A 22730-nucleotide genomic window follows, 5' to 3' on the forward strand; every position below is an offset into this window, starting at 1 on the left:
GGCATCTAAGGGTCAGATTACTTGGATATTTTCTTGCTCCTTATACATAACTTTGACCTTGGGACTAAAATGCTATGCTGGTACTACCTTTAAGGTCTACTGTTGTAAGAAGCATTAATAACTATTTTCTCTGCCTCTGAAAGGCATGCTAATGGAAAGCAGCATTAGGAGCCATGTAGAAAGGCTTAATGAATGTTCAGAGTGTTGACCAGAGGCTTTAACTATATTGAGTGCTCCTGGATTTGCATCCTACAGGGAGTCTGCACACACAGCTCAGGCAACAGGCCCTCTGGAGCATCTCCCTGTGGGCTTTTCCCCGAACCTCCTGTGGAAGAGAGCTCAGCATGAGTAAGACACAGTCACCTTAGTGATACAGCTCTGCAAGACAACCTGCCTAGGCAGTAAGGATCATAAAGCTAAGGAGGTATATCATCCTGCAAGCAGATCTGCCAACATACCATTGCATATAGAAAGCATATGTCTGGAATTACGCATTTTGGAAAAGCAACTGGTAACAGGCAGGCCTTCTCTGTTTTGCACTGAGCTGTTGTCTTCCAAGTGTTCAAAGCTTCTGCCGTGGGTCTTACGGAAGAACAGCAAATTTGTGCTTAGATTTTCAGATGAGAGTAATTAGCATATTGTTTTTGTTGGGGTACTTCTAACTCCTAGAATGAGTCTTTGCTGTAAGACAAATGGAAAAATATTTGCTGTGCTTACTATATTTGTTAGATGAGCTTTTTGGTTTATGATTTGCTTGTCTGGTCTTGTCTTTACTTATTTTTCTCAAAAGAAATGGCACTTTTAATGATTTCATGGTCAGCATATCCAACAGGACTACACCCATCAGGAAAAGCCCATTCTGGACTATTTTGCTACAGTGCTAGCCTAGGATAGAGGGAGAATTTGGTTCAAAGTAAGTACAAATATGTAAAGTATGACTTTATGCCATTAAGTAGTGTACAATAATGTACATTAAGTACAAATACGTAAAGAATGACTTGCATTTGTGTGGGTTTAAACACTGTGTACCAGAAATAGAACCGCCATAGTTGTGGTGGAGCTTCACAGTACTGCAGCCTGAGGAGTACATGAGGTAGTTTGTTCAGTTGTAGCGTAGGTTTCTCTCTGCTACAATGACAACAGGACAAGCCGTGATGCCTGATCTAGAAGCCTTTGCAGCTGTGTTTTCAGAAGGCCATTTGAAGAAAAATACCACCTGTATATGATATCTTACATTGTCACTTACATGTTTGTAACTGTAGCTGCTTTCTTCACATTATTTGCTTTTTTTTTTTTTTTAAACCTTATTGCTCAGAATTATGTAAAACTTGAAGTCATTGTTTATGAATACTGAGCATGCCTTAAATAAGTCCTAGAAAAATAAGTTATGTTGTCAACAAACTAAGCCTCAGCCCCTTTCGGATAAGCAAGAGTGAATTTTGATTAGTTTCAGAAGTAGTACAGCCGTTCTTCGGCTTACTAACTTACTAACAAGGGTGTATTTTTATTGCATTTCTGTGAGGAGAGAATACAGTGAAAAAGCTAGAAAAGACTGGTGACTATAAATGTAAGGGAAAAAAAGTATAGACATAAGTGAATTGTAAAAGAAGCAATAGGCTCTAGCATGCCATTTTTATTCTCTTGTTTTCCCAACACAGAAAAATGCTTGTTTTCCTGACATTCTCAGTGAATTTATTATTCATGTATATATTTATGTTATAACAGGAATTTTTAAAATGAAGATTTTACAGTCACACTGAATTGATACCCATGATACACGGAAATTACTGAAGAAAATCTTTTTTTTTCTCAGTCCTAGTTTTAAAATAGCTGGGGACAATGGAGTCCTGAAGTGTCACAGCAGTGGGTTTACACATGCACCTAATTCTGTCCTTAAGGTGAGAATGCTGCAAATAAATCCTGAAACAGGACATGCTGAATGAGTGAACAGTGGGTCACCTCTTGCCAGCCATGACACATTGCTTAATGGATTCCCCTGGGATTAATGAGGCTGGCACCATGGCAGTGGGGGTGAGGTAATGGAGCCAACGTGGCACATTACTGTGGAGACTTCTGACTTGTCTTGCTGCCTTTGAAGAGGATAGTCATGTAACTTGAGTATCACAGGAAGAGAAGATCTAAGTTAGGCTAAAATCATTATACAGCTTCAGGAAGATGGGGATTATTGTATCATCCTTAGACTAGATACATTTAATTATAAAATAACTTCAGTGTGCAGTAGTATATTTTAATTTTCTTATTATAAGTTTAGTGAATTTGTTGTACTGATGCCACCTAGACACTTCTGTTAATATTGCAAATCTGCTAGTTTTCAACCGTGCTATTATTTGTCATTATTATTTTGCTAACAGAGTTTCTTGAAGATTATACTGCACATATGTTTAACTTTGTGCTCACTGTTTACAAAAAGGACACTATGACGTGAGGTGTCACATACATACACCATAAACGCTACTGAAATTTGTAATGTCTATGTTAATTTTTTATGAAATAAGGAGGTTTTTATTGTCTTTTAACTTTATTATTTACCATTAAAGATCACTTCTGAATTCAGTTCTAAACATGCCACTCTATTTTTTTATTATTATTTTTTTTTATTAGTCATCTCTCAGTTTACAGTAGCTCTACTTTGAAGGACTGAATAATGAAACTTAGGTTGGAGACAACTTTATGGTTTCATTTGCAAAGAACTGTAGAGATCAGCCCTTGCCAAGTCCTTTTTTTTTTTTTTTTTTTCTTTGTGGGTATCTAAAGTCCTCCTGCGCATTTCCTTTGTCATTAAAACTCTTTAGGAGACTCTCTTGACCTTTTTTAGCAGCTGAGGGGACTTCGGTGCATTTGCTTTGCCATAGGTTTATGAGCCATAACAAACTTTGTTTCCTATTAAATCTAAGCTATTAAAAAAAAACCAAACCAAAACAAAGCAAAGGAAAACCTGAAACTCCTAGGAAAACCCACAGCATTTGATTCACAGCATGTGAAAGCTGTAGCTTTCTCAGAATCCATCTTTTTCAATATCCATCTTTTAGTACCATGGGAAAACGTGCATTGTCTTTAGGGAATGTTTTTGAGTTGAGGCCTGCAGATTTCAGTCTTGTAATAATAATTAAAAAAAAAAAATTGCTGAAGATATGTCTTAAATGTACCAAAAGGACTCAATGTGTGTTGAATACCAGCTGTTGTCATGACTGTATATATATACTATGATACAGTTTTCTAAGGATAGCTTTGAGACTGAGACTTATGTCTGCAGAATGGAAAACATGCATACTTAGTTTTAAAGGGGGAAAAATAATCCAGGTTGAAGATGTGTCTGAATAAATTTTTTTCAGTATCAGCAGTAAGAAGAGAGAAGCCACTAAAGGGCTAGGTATTTTACTGTGCTGCAAGTGAACTGAGGGCAGAGGAAAGGGCGGAGAATGCCGGCAAGGGGAGGGTCAGAATTGGAAAGGGGAAGGATATTGCTGTTTGTCACCTGTAGTCAGCAGGCAGTATGATTAGGTTATGTGTCAGCACGCCGGCTTAATTAACTTAACACGTTTATGGTACTGATGTATATAAAATCTATAGCTGTGTTATTTTATAAAGCTTGTGTTGCATTGACATGAAAGCCATTAATAAAGTAAAATAATTATTGCTTATTATTTTACTATGAATTTTTAATCAAAGAAAAATAATTTGTAGACCTTTAATAGGTTATTATGTGTTTTTGGCTCTAAGGAGATAACTTGCTATGAAACCGAAAGGTCTTGTTTCATCTAAGGCTTTTCAGTTAGATTTTGCTACTTAAATGAAAATAAATCTAATTATTCTGTTGATTTAGTTACATAAATTTTCTGTAGTGTAACTCAAAGCAGAATTTCACCAATAAGATTTTACTTTTAGTTTATGTGGGTTTTGTTTTATTGTCTTGATTGGGGTTTTTTTTGTTGTTGTTGGTAGTGATTTTTTGTTTATTTTCCCTTACGGAAGTATCACAAAGTTATAGCTTTATCCCATAAAGGCTTATTCCAGTGTGACACACGATGCCACTGTGACACACATGAGATATAGTTTCACTATTTGCTGAAAAAAAGCACAGCTCTAGCTGCCATTTGCTCTTCCTGACCTCAGTCCCTCAAGTAAGAACACTGCTGAATGCAACAAAGACAGGATAAAGGAAAGTATTTTGGAGGGACAGAGGGTAATCAGATTTCAGAGAGATTTCTCAGCAAGTCCTCATTCTCTTCCTGGTGCCTAGCCTGGGCTTGCCTTGCCCTGCCTGGCCCATACTCCCTGGCTCCAAACCTAGAAATGGTCTCAATCACCTGCTTGCTGTACCTTGAAGCTTTACTATTTCTTCCTGGAAGAAGTGGAGGAAAATTGTGTCCTTGAATCTGTCTTCTCTGCAGTCTTCTGGCACCACAATACCTCTGTGTACTGAAATGTCCCATTCTATGGGGAACTACTGCTTTCCTCGTTTTACAGGAGACTGAGGGTCTCATTTGTCGTACCAATGTGGAGCTGAAGGAATCCTGTTTTCAGCTGCTTACCTTGTCTCTCTTTCAGAGACTGCTGTTTCCACAGTGGGTCTGGCTTTCCCTGTGTGCAGATCTGCTGCTGAGCCCTTGGTGTTTTCAGCTCTGCATATTTGCACACAGCAATACAAATTTAAATGTTGATACACTGATAGCCTCAGCTGTACTTTGGCACAAGGAGCCGTGGCCGCTGTCTTGAAGAGCGGAAATTCCCCGTAGGCGCGAGACTGGCAGTGCTTCCTGTGGCTTCTGCAACCATGTGGAAGGGGAACATAGCAGCCAAGGGACTAAACCCATGTCCTGGGTTGTCCTTTCAGCCCCTCTTGCGACCTCTGCCCACTGGCTTGGTTGGACTCCCAGCCAGGGTACTCTGTTCTGTCTTTAAAGCCTTGGTTTTTTTTTTTCCATAGGATATTTGTTCTGTGGTTTTATCAGTTGTTCATCAGTATTATGATATTATCTGAATTTCTGCTACTAAGTAAATGGTTTTACATCCATTTCTGTCCTAGATCAATCATAGTGCTTGATACAAAGAAAAGTAGCATCTCAGAACTGAGAGCTATTTCTAGTGGGAGGAATGTGTGTGTACATGTGTGTTTTTTCTGTGAAGACCATGTGTGTATTCTGTGTCCATGTGGGAAATGTCTGAGGGAGTTTATGGATATTTTAGGTACATTGGCTGATAAACTGATAAACATAAATTTATTTAGCTTTATTTTTATTTTCTTTTTTTTTGGTCTTTTTCTCCAGTAAGTGAGATTCTTAAAGACTTACATCTGGATTTTGTCGTCTTCATGCCCTACCTAATTTCTCAACTTTTTAAAATTTGCAATTGATTATTTCCTACAAAATTCATGATTGAAAAGTTAAGGTTGCAAAATCAAGTACAAAAAACTTAAGAAATGCCCCTTTTGGACTTGCCTGTATAGCCTTATATATATAAATATAAATATAAATAGATAAGTATGTATGAGGCTACACAGGCCTATAACATATATATATATATGTGTGTGTATTTTTTTTTTTCTCCTGCAGAATCCTGCTAGGTTCTGTGCACAGCATCTGCAGTAGCAGTTGATGACAGCTGTAATCACAGTTGTCCAATATGTGGCCCCATCCTCTTTCCTGCCCAATGTTCAGAACCTGATTTGAGAACCTATCCAGTGCAGATGGAATCAACAGTGGATTTAGCTGCAGGATGTGTACAAACTGACATTACAGGCCTGATATTGCCCAGATGCATACAGGCTGTCATTAAAAATGCATGCACAAGATAGTTTTTTCTGACACCTAAGTGATTCTACTGCAAGGTTCCATCTGTTTTTCCAGAGTATGTGATGCTGCCTCTTCTACACAGTGCATTTAATGGTTCTCTGCAATGGCTGAACGCGTTTTGACACAATAAAATTTTTCTCCTGGGCCTTCTCCTTAGGAGTGGATGACCTATTTGTACCAAAACTTTCATATTTAGATTAGGAACAAATAATCCTGAAACAGACACCAGACATGGATTATTTCAACCTAGACATTAGTAAAAGGAAAAATATGCTTATGAGCAAAGAAAGGAGCTTAGAATGGGTATTGGCAACCTGAGCTGCAACTGGTGATATCAGCATCAAAAATTACACTGCCGCGGCACTCTCAGGAGGGTTGGTGTTGACTCCGTATTCTAAATGGTCATGACTATGTGCTCACCTTTGGTCTTTTTATTGACTGTTTCACATCTGTAGTCTTCAAATAGGCAGTTCCATAGCCCATTGTGCCATATGTACATAGCACTCAATCTTTCACATATGTTTTGGACCACTGCTTTTTGACTACATTAAAAAAAAAAAAAGGGAAATGTTTCAATGTCCTGAGAACTGGGAGAAAAACTCTAGAGGATGAGGCTTTTTACAACTGCACTTTTTTTAAACAACCATTTATATCATTATAGCAATTTGATGTATTCTGTGTGTCTGTGTTAGGAAAAAAAAAATCATGCTATGTTCCCAGAATAATGTTTGTGTTCATATAGCTGCACTATTGTGTATCCAGCTAGTGATACGAATACAAAAATAGCTATTGATAATCCAAACACTTAAGGATTTGGTGTGCGGTTATTTATATGTGTCTAACTTTGCAAGTAGGAATAAATTCATATTCTGAGTACAAGTAATGCTCCTTGCTGATTTTCAGCAGCTCACCCACTTGTTTGTCTTGTTTTATGTAACACCTAAATTGGTTTGAGAAAGGCAGGTTCAAAACTCAAAAAGTTCACCTGAATGTCAAGCGTTTTCCCTTTTTCATTCCTCGTCTCAACCTTTTTATTGTGAAAATTACAAAAAGTCAATTTGCTTGTTTTTCTCATTGTTTTCCACATTTTTAAGAACAAAAAAACCCCAAAACCTCTAGTCCTAACGTGCTTCTGAAGCATGAAAAATTAATCTGACTTCACTTGAGTATGTACCAGTGAATTGCAGCTGCACTGTGGTGTTTTCTACTTTGCGTAAGAAGGAAAAACACATCTGACTTATAAATCAGATCAAAATTTTAATACTTCTTTCAAGTGTGTATTGGGTAACTGCTCTATAGGTTTTACAGGCCTGTAGTGTTAATTATGTGATATGGTGGTAAAAGTCTCCTGTATTTCCTTAGAGGACCATACTGAGAAAACTTGCAGACCTACAGTATGTGCAAATGTATTGTTGGCTACCTAATGTGCTACAGCTGACAGTTATAGTAACAGTTGTATTCTTGATTATTTTTAGAAATTGCCCCTTGGTTACATGTGTTCAGAGCAGAAGATGCTGTGGACTTCTCGCAGTTAACGTTTGACCCAGGACAAAAAGAGCTTATTGCTGGAGCAAGGTGAGAAATCTGTTTTATTTTCATCTCACATCAGACTGGATTTTGTTCTTTGTTGATAATATTGAGCCAAATTCTAACATCACCTTGCTCTCATGTGACTCCTCTACCTTCCAGACCCACTAAAATGGAATATTCCTTATGTTTCTTTCCCTTATTCCTGACTAAAGTTAAAAGATAGACTGCCAGGTATCAAGGATCCTATTAGCTTACCTTACGTTTTTAAGAGGGCTGTCCTGGAGTATTCTCAAACTTTGGATGCATACAGTAGAACAGGTAGATGCTGTATGACAATGTGACAGAAGTTACCATACCGTAAAATTTATGATGATCCCAAATTTTGCTACACGATACAGCTCTTTGTGCTTGGATGATTCTAATATTTATTCAGTATAGTGCCATGAATGGTCTGTTAAAGGCTGCAGAATTAGTGGTAAAATTGGTGATAGTCATAATTTCTGCACAGTAGGAGGACCGTGCTTTGCAAACTGTGATCAACAATGACACTGTCTTAGGTGTCAGCATTGAAGTAGTGGCAGCCCTTGAGAACCATGTTTCCTTCTCTTAGCATATGATGTATATACTAAAACATCTTGGATGGTAAAGATTTTAACCATCTAAAGTTATTATTTAAATCTACCTTCTGAATATATTTTACTCTTAAATTAATGAAATTCTAGTCACTTCATTTTTCTGTTAGATTTAGCATTGGAATATACTTCTGTTTCACAATTGTTTCTTAGTTGAAAATGAGATTCAAAATACAGAGTCATAAAACACACTACACATTTTTCTCTTCTTGAAGAGTTATGGTAGACTATATGGAAAAAGTCACAGTATATCATGCAGTCAGAAATCCAGAGACCAGCAACCAGTTGTCAGGGTGCTGTAGTCCCACAAATGCAAGTGTTGATTTGCTGATTATGCACCTTTTGCATGTACTCCCTGTTACAGCAGAGAATGTTCACTGTGAATATCATGTTGAGTTTGCTGCTAGTTTCCAGGAGTGGTGTTTGCAGCCTTTTGCAGTCTCAGCTGGCTGCACTGATATTTTGTTTTTTTTTCTTAACACAGTTTTTGTAGTTACCTTTCACCCAGAGCCATTTGAACAGAGCATTAATATTACCATACCTGTGCTATGGCCTTTGGATAAAATCTTAGGACAAGTTTCTTCCACATCTGCCTCATAGGATTCACATATCTGAAGACCCATTAGAAGAATTAATTTTCTATGCTTTCATAAAGACAGTGAAGAGAATGCACTGGTAATTTCTCCTGCCTGGTGAAATATCTTTTGATATACAGTTATTTCTCTTAGAATATTTTTTTTATTATTATCTTCTTGTACTAACACTTTGGTACTGAAAAACTAATTACTATGTGCAATGTGATTTTGGTAAAATCTGAACAGTTAAAAGTTCCTGTTCGGTTGTGAAAATTATAATTTGTAGCCCTTTAACATGATTTTGCCTTCTCTACACAATCAGTAGTAGAGAAGGGAAAAATGCAATGTGGCACATGGCAAAGCTACAGATAAAGTTAGATTACTCCATTTGCACTACTAAGAGAAGTAAATCATACTGCTGTTATGATTTACTTGTCCAGCATCCAAACAAAAACAGGGGCTGATGCTTGCACTTCTAAGTTTCTGCTTTAGTAATGTGGTGGTGTTCTAAACCAGAGGAATGATTTTCACAGCCAGGAGCTGTATCCTGGCTCAGCTTAAGTTTATAATTGATTTTTTTTTTTTCACCTTAGTTGAGTTTAGTGAGTTATTCCCCAAATTTCTCTGTTGTAAACCAAACAAAATAGTCTTGTGAAAATGTGACAGTAATGGAAATTCTTAAATCCCTTTTCCATCACTGATATTCACTGTGGGTGATTTTCTTCAGTTTAAGTTCTACAGCCTTCAAAGACATTCATGACTTGTTTGTCTTAATAAGCAAGGTAGTAAAGATTCCAACTGGGATCCAGTCTGGATTCCCGTTGGGAGTTTCCAATGCCACGCAACTATGTAAAATGACAGATATGATTCCATGATGCCTCAAAATGTGTCTCCTATGGTGAAAGAGAACTATTCATATTGTTGAACAAAGTCCTTGGGAGACTTTTAACTGTAGTAGTGTGTGTTATTCTGTTTATATAGACTTAGACAAGGTTAATTGAAGTTAGAAAGAGATGTAGGAAAGGGATGCTAAAGGCAGATGAAGAGGATTGGAACTGTAGAGCGGGAAAACAAAGGCCGAATGTGTGCACAGCGCCTACCTGTAAATCCATCAGCAGGTACGTCTAGGGAAGGAAATAACCATATAAACTACACAGTAGTGTTGGCGGAAAACCAAATCAATTTAAGTTGGCTATGGGTGTTTAATCAAGAAACAATTAGTTTTGTCACGTTTTACCAGTGTGAACAAAACAAGAACAGAAGTATTTTTGAGACAGAGATCTTTAAATACATGAAAGGGACATTATTTTATACTATTTGCCACATCAGGCAGTGACTGAAGGTAATTCCTAGTCCTATATAGCTAAGATTTGTCTGAACTGTCCAGTTTGCACTATAAAAGTGGTCTTCCATTGTCTGCAGGCATTCTGTAGTTGCAGATTTTTCTACAATTTTATCTGCCCTCCACCCCTGCCCCTCACCACCACAGGTTGTCTTCCAGTCCTTGTAAGAAGTCTCTGGTTGATATTTTATTTTGTTCTGCAAAATATTCAGTTCAGTTCTCCTGTAGGTTTCAAGTTGATTAATTCAGAGTCTCCTAGCCTTATTTTAGTTTCCTTACACCATCTGCAGCAATCTACAAATGTTGCTACTCCAATCCTAGCACCCACCTTCAATTCAATCGTTCAATCCACCCTGTGTTTTTGGCAATATATTTCCATTATGCTGAGAACTTGCCTCAGATTTAGAGCCACCCCTGCCCCCTTTCCCTCTCCCACCAACCACATTAGGGAGAGAGGCTGCTGGTCCCAATGAAATTTGGTTTTGGCTCAGTCTGGTTTATTTCTAGACTACACATGGTCATGTTTCTCTGAATGCAATAGAAAGAAGTAACTGCAACCCATTTTATTGTTCACCTTTCAAATTCCTCATAAATCATGTACTTCAACTGTGGGGAGTGTCTTTATTTCTTAGGTCACACTCATAATGCCTTTCCTACCAAGAAGTCCAATGCCTTCTAGTAGTGACTGCTTTAGTTTCTGAATATTACAGTACAGATTCAATTATACCTCATGTTTTAATTGTGAAAGGAGTTTAACAAGGTTTGAATTAGTCTTTGTGTCAGAGTCACTTGACAGTCATTAATGCCTTCCAATGTAACAAGTCTGCTTAATGACATATATTGAATCTGAAGTGTAAGTTTTGTAATACTTTTGTTTTAAACCAGTGTCATTTGGTCTTCTTTCAATCTGCTGGGCAAAAGGAGATATATGTATACCATTGACGAGGGCTTCAGAGGGAGAGGAACATCTTCTAAAATGACAGATGAGTTAGCTTGTATCTCAGTAACAACCTACGGTTGTCCTGCTTGCCTGGAACATTTTTGGACAAATTGTCCATGTAGAAAAATTCATTTAGATAGCTTTCAGAAATGGAAGAGTGGGGAGGAGGTGGTGGGGACAGACAAAGGAAAAGTCAGAGGGAGAAATTAATCTTGCTTGACTTTCATCAAAAAGCCCAAAGTGCATAGTGGAGACAAGCAAAGATTACAGTTCAATTTATGTAGCTGAATTAACGGAATAAGAGTGATTTTTATTATAGTTGCTGGGTTTTGAAATTTGCATTTGAAGAATATGACAAATTTTTCAGTCTTATGTCAATTTGGTATAAAGTTAATATAAAAGGAACTTTTTTCTTAATAGGTATGTGCTAAATTGTGTGAGATTATACATTTATGTAAAATGGAAAAAAGAAAGAAGAAAATAGATTAATGAGAAACACTCTACAGAGAAAATTCTACAGAGAAAATTCAATATGGATGTAAACCAGTTGTTAGAGCATTCCGAAGACTATTGGCTTTTGAAGCAGGGCAAAGTAGCTATGTTCTCATGAAACTGTATCTTTAAAATTTGCCCCAGGCATTGTTCTTAACATCACATATGACCTGGTAGATAAAAATAAATGAGTTCTGTTGCAATCTGAAACCTTTTAGGGAATTCATTTATTTTCTTCGAAAAAAAAACCCAACCCAAAACATATGGCAGGAGAGAATTTACTTTTATAATTAAATGTCATCAGCGAAGGATTACTCTTAGGGCATTAGCTTCTCAGTAAACTCAAGGAAATGAGAGACTGCTTATTTATCTTATAAGATAAATAAGATAAGATATTGAGATTAATGTTTCTCTGTGTGTTATTTAGTGATAATTTATATGGTAATAATTTTTATATTTTGAAATACCAGTAAGCATAGAGATTCATGGATTTCCCCAAGAACAACCTTGCCTCCTTTTCCTATGTGGAAGCACTTTGTCCTATGTCCTGCAGTATTTTCTTTGTTTCTCTTGGAAAGGTCAATTGAGCGGGGGAAAAGACCAGCTCAGGGGAAGGATACTGCAGTGTCTGAATTGCCCTGGCAAATTGTGTATTGCCTTTTTTCTTCTCCTTCCCTGACAATGCACTAAACACTTATCAGCTCTAGTTTTTATAAATCAAAAATTGTTAGCAGTGTTCCAGCCATTTTTGGTAAAATACAAGTCAACTAGGTGCGTGTCTCAAACTCAGTAGGTTATGGCAAAAATATTGAGTTTCAGTTACATTTTCCTTTTAATACATTATTTTTTCTCTTTTTTTTTTTTGTGTGACTTTTAAAATTATTTTTTTTCTTAATGGTTTTATTCAGACCAAGCAAGAAGAGTTATGTCAGAAGAAATTTGTTTGTTTAAAGGAAAAATGAAGTAATCCTCCTCTTCCCAAGCCTCTTGTGCTAGAAATTATGAGCTGATAGGAGCCTAGGTGGAATTTATTCTTAAGATGTGGTAATTTATTTTTTAAAATTAAAGTTGGGCTAGTTCAGCTGTACTTCAGAATTGTATAGTTACTTATCAGAAATGGGTCTCAAAGCTATTCAACTTCTTTTTTTTTTTAAATTGGCTAATGTATATTTAGACATATCTTGCATTATTTTTTTACACAGAGCATCCTAATAACGGTGGCTTTCTCCTGTATGTTCTCCTGCAAGTTAATTAAACTTGCTTTGAGGATTATAACTTGCTTTGAGGTGGCTCATTGCCTCAGTCACTCCTTATCTTGCTGATGAAGGACTGTAACAGTATGCCTTTCGCTTAATTAGGTGTGTGTTTGAGAACGTTAATTTGAACCATTACCACTACTTGCCATAATAACAGAAAGGCAAATTAAAGGATTCATTAACAGGGAATAAGTAACTGTACAGGTTTTCTTCTTGCTGTTGTCTGCTCCCAGCAGGAGAATCTGAGAGCTTCTTGTTAATGAGATGCTCTGAGTGTAACACAGTGGGAGAATATGCAGGCACCAGGAATTAGTGCTATGGTCTTTGAACATCCATCTGGGTTTTATTGCTCAATTAACACTTGGTTCAGGGTAATCAATGTCTGTCCTTCCACTGATTGATCTGATCTAATCTAAGGTATGGTTTAATGTTAAATCTAAGAGAAATTATCATCCTGCTGCTGCGGAAAGAGGAAGGTCTTTTTCCCCCTACTGCTTCTCTTTCATACCTTACTAATGGGTTCCTAAATATTTTTTTTAAAGCTAATGCTTTGTACTTCTCCTGCTCATGCCTTATTCCACTATACATTTTTCTCCTCCTTTGGACCAGCTCTGGTCATAATCTGGATGCAGAGTAACATTAATCAATTCACTAATGCCACAAAAATTACTTTTTCTTGTGCTGATTTAATGTCTTGCCATTTTAATTAGTGAAACTAACATGATGCATCATCAGAGGAGCCCTGGAGTTGACTCAGAGTAAGATGAAAAGAGAAATGGCACAGGTAAATGGAACTTCTTTGGCAGAGAAAACTGCTATTTCAGTGTAAGCCATCTTTAGAAATTACATCAGATGAGTGGTATTCTGAAGGTACCTGTCTTTAATTGAAGTCATGATTTAATGTATACACATGTGATCTGTGCTAGTGGTAGTACATGTGCTAGCAGTAGTACATTTCTTGCTGCAGAATATGGCAATTTATGCCTTCTCTTGGTTCCTGGTTAGATTGTGTTCTCATGTCAGTTAGCACTCCTTTCTTCTGCATGAGTGTCCAAATATACGATTTCTGTCCTACATCGCCAGCAGTTTGGTCCTTGCTGAACTTGTCTACTTGTGCGTACCTTTATGGCACTGAAATGCAGGGCAGGGAGCTACCAGCTGGCGAGATGCTGATAACCATGATATAGAAGAAACCCTAGAGAGGTACCACCTGGAGCGGCAGTCCCCTGCCTTTGAAACCTTGGTGCCTTTTGTGAGTTCCTGCAGTGCCTATTTGAGTGGCTCCACTCATCTTGTAAGAGGGCTGCTCACATGCTAGGTAGGACTGTGGGTTTCAGTCCTCATTCCAAGAGTACGGTCAGAAAGTTTAACAGTGCAATGAGGCATACTATGCATGTGACCTTCACCTCTCGAAATTTGATGGGAGCAGGATTGCGTTTTATACAGAGATGTGTTGACATCATGTGCTTATCTTGGAATCCATTCTGCTTCAAATTTCCCATGTGCAGTGACCTTCCACTGAAGGGAGAGGCTATGGTGGAAACAAATGGCTCATGCTGGAGTACTACAGCATGATCACAAGAGGGAAATTCAAGGCTGGCTTTGAAAATGTGGACCATCTAATTTAGTATCTCATTCCTTTTAAGTACTTTTAGCATTAATGTGATCACTTCATAATTTTTGATCTCTCTGTTGTTGCAGTTTTTTTCTTAATAAAATAATTTCAAAAGTCCAAACTTTCACTCCCTTAGACTCTTTACCTTCTCCTTCTGCCCACCTCTCCTGGAAAAAAAAACAAAACAAAACAAAACAGCTCAAGCAACTTTATGTGCCAAAGTTGATTACTGTAGGGCAAGAGACCACAAAAGGTGTCTCTAAAATTTCTGGTTTTTTAAGCTCATTCCTAGGACAAAATTACTTCAACATAATTTTTAGTTTGAATTAGTATGACCTGCTAGTGTGGAAATATTTCTCTCTGTTTATATGCTGTTTTCACATCTTTAGTATTTATCGGTAAGCTACTTATTTCATTATTCTCATTTCCTGAGACTTCTATTTCCTGCAAAATGCAGACAAAAATGACTTACCGTTCTACTTTTCATTATTGTAATTTGACCATTTTCATGTAATGGTTCAACTAGACCACTTTGAGATTTATTTCCAATGTATCATCCTTAGCTTTTTCACATATTTTTTCTTATCATATCTTAATATAACCAAATGAATGTTCTACATAATAATTTTTTATTTATATTGATTATCTCATTTCCTCCTATTCTTGTTTCTTTTTTTTTTTTTTTCCTTTATTTCCAACTGTGTATTTTACTACACTGCAGAACTAGAATTGGCTTTTACCAAAACTTCCTCATCTTGTTTGTGGAATTGTGACTCTTTGCTTAATAGTTGATTCTTACAGAGATTATACTTTTTATTTTCAGTCTTAATATTTTTTCCTTTCAGTAAATTGAATACAATTTTCTTCTTTCATGTGCAATAGTTTTTTAAAATTGCACAGGAATGAGCATTCTAGTGGTTTATTTCCAGGAGATTTGATAGCACATCTGGTCATGCTTAGAGTTTCTGAGTTTGCTGCAACCATTATTTATTGATTAGGGCTATCAATTGCAGATACATATGGGAAGTTGGGGTGGTTTGGTTTGTGGTGTTTTTTTGGTTTTGTTTTTTTTTTTTTTATCTTATGAATTTTAAAAAATCTTAATCTATAGTACACTTTCCTAAGCTGTATGTGCCACCTTAATGTTCTTTTAATTTATGTCTGTGTTTAATGCAACGGTATTTGTTGTTGCGTTCATGTTTTATAGTTTGCCATTTCTTAAAGAAAAGCATAAAGTGCTGGTTTTAACAACCATTGCTAACGTGCTATACTTGTGAATCTTTATGGTGTTTTGATTGATTTTTGACATGGACTTGTTTAGGAACATACAGAAGATTAGTTTTGTACTTTTATCTGTAGTCATACTAAATGTATTCACTGCAATAGATCAAAATATGTTATCAAGGAGTTGACTGGAACATTGGTTTTTGTGGTGCTTCATTCAGTTCTTGCTGTTAACCAGTGGAAGCCATTGTCACTGGGTTTGAGCAAGCTCTTGATTAATAGATTTTAGTTATAGTTCAGCTAGAAAAGTTGTTCAGTGCTGTGAATGTAAAGCAAAATGCTTATTGCCTGCTGGCTGTCTGAAGGAATACAAGATGCTGCTTTATCTCAGAGTTAGTTGTGTTTTCTCCTCATTACAGTGTCCTTCTGTTTGCAGATTTATGTAACATATTTACTTTCCTCATTCGTTAAGCACAAAATGGAAACAGATTTACCAATTACTGCCAGTGTCAAATCAGTTTAATTTCCAGCATATAAAGTTGTATTTGTCTTGCTTTTATTACCACTATATCTGGAAAAGAGCCAGGTCTACGTGCTAAGAGGTCTGTATCAATGCTTCAGAAATGTACTCAGTCATTTTTATTTCACATCCTTTTTTTTTGCCTTCAAAGCATAAATGTACTAGAATAAAGCTAAACAGAGGTTGAAAAATGGCAAACTGTGGTATAATCTCAGTAACACATTGAAAAAAATATTGTCACCCCTCTCTTGAACAGCATAATGGCTCTGCACGTGTCATGCAAGTTGGCATTGACTTTTTATTTGGACTGAGAGTTTTATTAATACTGTATTTCCAGTGTGATTTTTTTTTTTTACTCTCACACTTGTATATTCTTAAAAATATTTTTCTCATATATATGCTTTCTGAGTGAGTTCTTGCATGTGAGAGTAGTGTGCCTTAGAATGTATTTGTAATTCAGTAAAATGTGTAAATTTTACTGAAGTGGGTATATCTAGGTAGGGATAGCTCTCGGAGTGCTAGTTTGCCACTTGTCCTAGCATTGTAGTCACCGTTACTCTGTGCTGTACGTTTGCCCAGCTTATCTCTATGTTGCTAAGGTGTAATGCTTTTACTGTGTTTTACCTTGCCTTTCTTATTATTCAGTTTTCTTTCTGCTGGCTTTATGAAGCTGAAAATAATATTTTAGTTGGTTATTGGCAGCCACAGGAAGTTGAAAAAGGTACACTAGTGAGCTCTGGCTCTTGACTCATTCACATGAGTATAGACGTTTTGCTCTCCCTAACACTTGTAATGTCAATATTTCTAATTTCACACTGGATATATTAATGGATAGAAGTGTTGTGCTTTACTGCATAAGAGACAAATCTCATTTTCTAGGGGAAAAAAAAAAAAACCACAAAACTTCCAGCCTCTGTTTTTCTCAAGGATGACACTTGTTTATGTATTTATTAGTTGAGAATTTTTACAATTTGGGACAATAGCTTAACTTTTAATAGGCTGAAATGACATCAGTAGGAAAGATCATAAAAATACGTTAATAATGGCATAATCTGTCTTAAAATGCCATATCAGTGATCAATCTTCAGTAGATATCTCACTATGAAGTATGGATAGAAATTGACATGACTCTATGCAAAGTACTGACCTGAAAACTAGAAGTGTGAGACCAGATTGCGTACTCATCTATTCTGCAACAGAGACTGCATTTATTTGTAGAGTGAGATGGGGCATTTATGTGCCACTCCTGTGAGTCTGATACCACTGAGTTAAGAAAACAGTTTATACCTGCTGAGGATGCAGTTCAATTTGTCTGGAAGAAAAAGGTTGTTCTGCTTCTGTGAGTGGAAAAAAAAAAAGATTTGCGATAGCAGTGAAGTTGAAGGTTTCTTTACCTTTGATGTCTGGAGTGAAAGTAGCACAATCAGTGATGGTTGAAGGAAGCTTGTATGCAACGAGACGAAGAATAGACTAAGGATTTATGTTCCCTGCTGAATATTTCTGAGCAAGACATTTTGCGGATGTGAAGGTATTTTTTGTCCTTACAGAGAGAATGTAAATAGTTTAGAAAGACTATGCATCGCTTCCTGATTTTCAGTGAAAGTCCTTCAAGTCAACTCAGATGTAGCTTGTGGATGAAGCTTTGTGTAAACCTTGTCCTACAATGTTCTGTTTTCTTTTCCCACTTCAGCTCTCTTAATGACTCAAAATCAAGTATTTTAGGTTTGTTTTTTTTTGTGGTGATTTATCTGTGCTAATAACAAATATTCTGTCTAAGAAAGAAGGAAAAACAATGGGCAGGAGGAATGTGGCCATGGAACATGGAAGAGCCTTATTGCAGACCTAGCACAAAAGAGAATCTGCACTAAAGAAGGATGTTCTGAAATCAGTTCAAACATGGTGTGGTATTTGCTCATTTTTGAGGGTCATGGACTGATACCATGAGTGCCACCACCAGAGCTGGTTTATCAGAACAGGTACAACAAGGCAGCTTTACCTAGATAGGCACAGTAAGCTGGGAGGAGTTGTGATAGCTCACATATATTTAACTAGTATGTGCTGACGGAAGTGGTTATGGTCAGTGGGGCACACTCACCTTTCTGAGTATCCTCACCCATCACTTCCCTAGGTTTCAAGCAGTGCCTTTGCGTCATGTCGTCTTCATGGTTTGCCTGAACTCCTTCCAGGTTGTGTAGGTGCAGTGATAGTGCTGTAGAGAAAGTGAAGTGAGAAATCCTTTTGCAATAAAAGCGTGGGCTTTTGAAAAATACACTTGGTTAATGTGTAGCTCCTGCTGTACGTGGGGAAAAAAATCCTTGAGTTTCAAAGAAATTAGACTGAATATGATGGACTTCAGTCACAATTGTGAAAACTCTGTGGCTTCTACAGACAATCTATCATACTGGAATCCTTTGCTTCAAATTTATGTATCTTTGGCTGAGCTAATTGTATAAGGTTCCCATCATTGTGGAGAGAAACAGACAGCTTTAATCTGCCTGTCCTCTTGTACTCATTTAGACGTCTGACACTGGTCATACAAATCTGCTGAAGCACTGAGTATTTCTTCCCATTAATTCTAAAGGAAGACTGGAGTAATGACTCAGATGTACATGTATGCAGTATAAATATCCCCTTTATTCGTGTGCAGCCAGTCCTTCAAGCTGAAAATATGTTTTAAAAATTGCCTTAGTCCTTAAACCAAAGGACTGTATGTTAAGACAGTCCCTGAAAGAATGTAGAGTCTTGACTACCAATCACTTTTTATTTTTTTCCTGTCTTTTACATTTATTAATAGTATTTTTATTTAAACACTAGTAACATATTTTTTTCTTTACTTAAACACTAATAACAATTTATTTTTATCTACTATTTTTTTTTTTTTTACCCCAGAAACTACCTCTTCAGGTTGCAGCTTGAGGATCTCTCTCTGATACAGGTATGTTTTATATTTGTTTTCTTAGTTCTTCTGCATGATGTAGGTAAGCAGATGTTTTAAAGCAGATAATAAAGATATTCATAAGCTTCATAACTACAGATAAGTATGCATCTGGTTCTGTCCTGTTTGCAGCCCCATATTATATAAGTCATATTATCCATTTTAATTCCAGATTAGCCTTTGTCCCAGGCCATACAGACCTGATGTTGCCTTACTTTGTTATGGTTTTCTTAGAGTGGGTTTATAAAAAATGGAAGCTAGGAAGGAAGATCATGTTCTCTTAGAAAAATGTTCCAGCTTATTGTTGTGTGGTTTCTGTATTCAGATTTCCTTGTTATTATTGAGAAAAGATTTTTTTTTTAAACAATGATAAATAAAAAAAATTCATTCACACTTGCTAAAGTCAAATTAGGCAAATGAAACAGCAAATTTTCGGGGAAGAAATGTTGTGTGGCTAGCTTACTAAGATGTGGAGATAGAAATATGTGAGTTTTCATAATCTTTTCATTTATGCAATTTAAAATTCCCTAGCTTTAGATTCAATGCTGTGCCTATTATTTCATGAAGTAATAGTCTACAGTTGAATATGGAAAAGTAGAATACATTCAGGTAAGGCTGTCCTTGTGATTTGTAGAACACCATTTGTGTGCTTTAGTTAGGCTTGCAGACTTCCTTTACTTGTTCGGACTACTAGTAAAAAGATCTGAAGTTGGCTTATAATTAACCAAAATTGTAGCATTGATGAATATTCAATTTTGTGGCTCGTGCTTGGGCCTGTGACATAACAAGTACTTTTAATATCTAGAATTCAGGCTGTCTACTTTCACCTTATGTGACGTACTGAATATCCTGACAAATAATTTGGATTAAGTCCTGAAGATTCTTGTTGGGCTGCTGCACTCAGAGGTCTCTGATTGTGCTGTGGTAGTTTATTCTGCTAATTAATAGACTGGAGTTCACAGCTTTCCTCTGTTAGGATAGGCATCAGTAGGCTGAATTCACTAAAGAGGAAGAAATCTGTAGATTACAGAGCTTTATAATTGTGCTGACTGACTCAAGCAAACACTCTTCCACCTCAGTCAGCTAAAAATATAAAATGAGAACAGAACTCATACTGTTGATGTTACACTAGGTAACTAGGTTTTGGTCTTATGAATGTGCAGAAGCTTTTAAACAGTCTTCTCAAGTTGACTTTTGGGAAAGTTTCTTGTTGCATCTTCAGTGCTGTAGCATAACTGGTTTGCCCCTGTATTTTCAAACCTTTTTCCACAACCCTTTAGGGAGATCGTATTTCTAAAACAAAACCAAAGCATATAGTTTTTTTTTTTCACCAGCATATCTTTACTACCCCTACTCCAGGTATTCCAAGTTTTTTTTCCCCTTATTTTCAAATCTACTGTTATAACTTCTTTGTATTTGTCCTTCACAGATATTCTCTTCCTCTTCTTCCCCTTCGCTTCCCTTCAGATTCTTTTAGAGTGCCCCTAGACAGCCCTTATCCAAAATATGTGTTTTGTTGGATGTGCGCATTATGGCAGCTCTAAATCAGCTGTGAGGTGGCTGAAACCTTTGTTTTGATGCAAGTAAGCCAGGATATAAGGTGTATTGTTTAGGACTCCCAAACTCATTACAACAACACATTCAGGCTGTCTTGTAATCTTGTATGAAGTTAGTAATTGATCTTGATATATTAATTATGTCACTGAATATGATATATTCCTAAAAGGAATATGATATATTCCTAAAAGAGTTCTCAGGCACAGTAAGCTGGGAGTAGTTAGTAATTCTCAGTAGTAGTAGTAGTAGTAGTAGTTCTCAGTTAGTAATTGATCTTGATATATTAATTATGTCACTGAATATGATATATTCCTAAAAGGAATATGATATATTCCTAAAAGAGTTCTCAAGAGCCCCTCCAGGTGCCCCAGGGCAGGATTAAGAGTCAGTGCTGCTGTCCGTACTGGTGGTTACTTGTCTGAACTCTTCTTACAACTCTTCAGCCGTCAAGGCGCACGACTTTTCTCAGCCTTTGTTGAGAAATGTTAAGACATGTAGAGAGTCCCTGTCTCACACTGGAATTGTGAAAGCTTTAGTAATGAAAGAGACAGTAACCATTTCTGTGGAAACTTGGAATTCAAACTTAACCAGCTACCAACCTGATACCCACCTAGAACCAAGAGTGTATTTATTAAATGATGCACTGAGATTTACAGACATTTCTGATACCTTTTATTGAATAACAGAATCCTAACTGCAATCCAGTCATCCCAACATATTGTATAGGATTACCTCAGGTGTAATTCAAGAAAACTTTGATTTCTGAAACTTTAGGACATGTTTAGGACATGTGAAGTTTCTCCCATTCACACGTGGTGAAAGAAATATTTTTCATAAGATTAGAAGACATATAGTTTACCAAGTTAGCAATTAAAAATTACAGTATTTTTAAGCTCCAGATCTTTCTAACCTGAAACTATTATGATTCAGGGAGGTAGGAACAAAAGTGAGAAGCAAAGTAAAAGTTATATGAAATAATTGCAAAAGAGAATGATGGGATTTGACAGGAGAAATAAAGCATTCTGTAGTTTAACTGTATGTGCTAGGTAGCATTTGTTTGCTGAGGGACACTTTGACACTTTATGTACAGACAGAAGAACTTTTCTGTCAGCTTTTTTTCTTCACACAGTTGTTATCATAATAATGTAAAAACCCAATTTAATTCTTCTACTTATGTTGCTCACTTTGATTTCTTTGCATGCAGGTGTTTCACAGGCTAAAAGTTATGTTTTCACATTTGGAAGAACAGGCACAGGGTGAAGTGCTAGCTGCAAGAAGCTTTCAGTGTAGCACAATAAAAATACAAAAGGTCTAGAAACAAGACAACCTGTACACTTGTTGTTTAATTATTTTAGAAAATTGCTGGAGCTCTATCTTTCCTGTTGTGTGTCTGAAGGAGGAGGAAAATTGCTAACTTTTCCTCATTCACAGCAAATACTTCCAGCATGGAAGCAAAGATCACTGTAACAATCTGAATCCTCCTTTTCTACAGTTTTCAATTAGAATTTTATAACTGTTTATTTTCTTTACATTGATGCTTTGGTTTGGTTTTTTTTTTTTTTTTTGTTTGATTCGTCAGTTTAATCTTTCTTATAATACTTTTCTATTTGGAAGATAAAGGGAATGTCTAAAACTTAATCTTGACCGTTGATGCACTTCAGTTATCTTTGTAAAAACAAGTTTCCTAAGCTATCATACTTAAGCGTCTGTTGGAATGTGTCGTTACTTTGTCCACACACTGCTATTATGAAGATAAAAAGCTTAATGTTAACTGGAACAGTAAGAATCTTCTAGTTATAGCAAAAACATATTTGAAAATCTTTCTTTTGTTTGCAAATTTCCATGTATTTCAAAGTTTTGAAAATACAGACATTTTATAAATAAAGTATTGTTTTGGAATATTATCAGACATTGCAAGATCGTTTTGTAATACAAAAACTCTCTAAAAAGGAATAAAGTAAAATGACTCCTTGTTTGCAAACTTTTGCAAAAATTACTTTAGATCAAAATATGTGTATGTCAAGTTTTCTACAAATGTATACCTGGGAAATAGTTTTGAAACACAAGATAACCTTCCTTTAAAAAAAGGAAACGACAAACCAAAACCCAACTAGCCAGCTGTTTGAAATGCAATTTCTCACAAAAGAAATGCAGAATAGAGATTCATGTATTAAAAGGATTTCCGTCAGTTTAGTGCAAGTTAATACTTTGTAAAAGTGAGGGTTAGAGTGCTACTGGACCGCGTCAGACAGGATGTGTATCTAAACGTGAGCTAGGACTGAGCAGTGAGACATCCGTT

At 36.4% G+C, this 22730-nt stretch overlaps 1 protein-coding gene across 4 annotated transcripts in view; it reads left to right on the plus strand.

Annotated features, from left to right (window-relative positions):
* SEMA5A (semaphorin 5A) overlaps positions 1-22730 on the plus strand; it is a 331427-nt gene that overhangs the window by 119252 nt on the left and 189445 nt on the right. For all 4 annotated transcript variants that reach the window (XM_086740401.1, XM_086740400.1, XM_086740399.1 and 1 more), the window contains 2 exons: positions 7289-7388; positions 18829-18874. In XM_086740401.1, coding sequence (XP_086596527.1) covers positions 7289-7388; positions 18829-18874 — 146 coding nt within the window. The remainder of the gene's footprint in view (positions 1-7288; positions 7389-18828; positions 18875-22730) is intronic.

This window comes from Chlamydotis macqueenii, chromosome 2, assembly GCF_036417535.1.
Source record: "Chlamydotis macqueenii isolate bChlMac1 chromosome 2, bChlMac1.mat, whole genome shotgun sequence".
Classification (NCBI taxonomy): Eukaryota; Metazoa; Chordata; class Aves; order Otidiformes; family Otididae; genus Chlamydotis; species Chlamydotis macqueenii.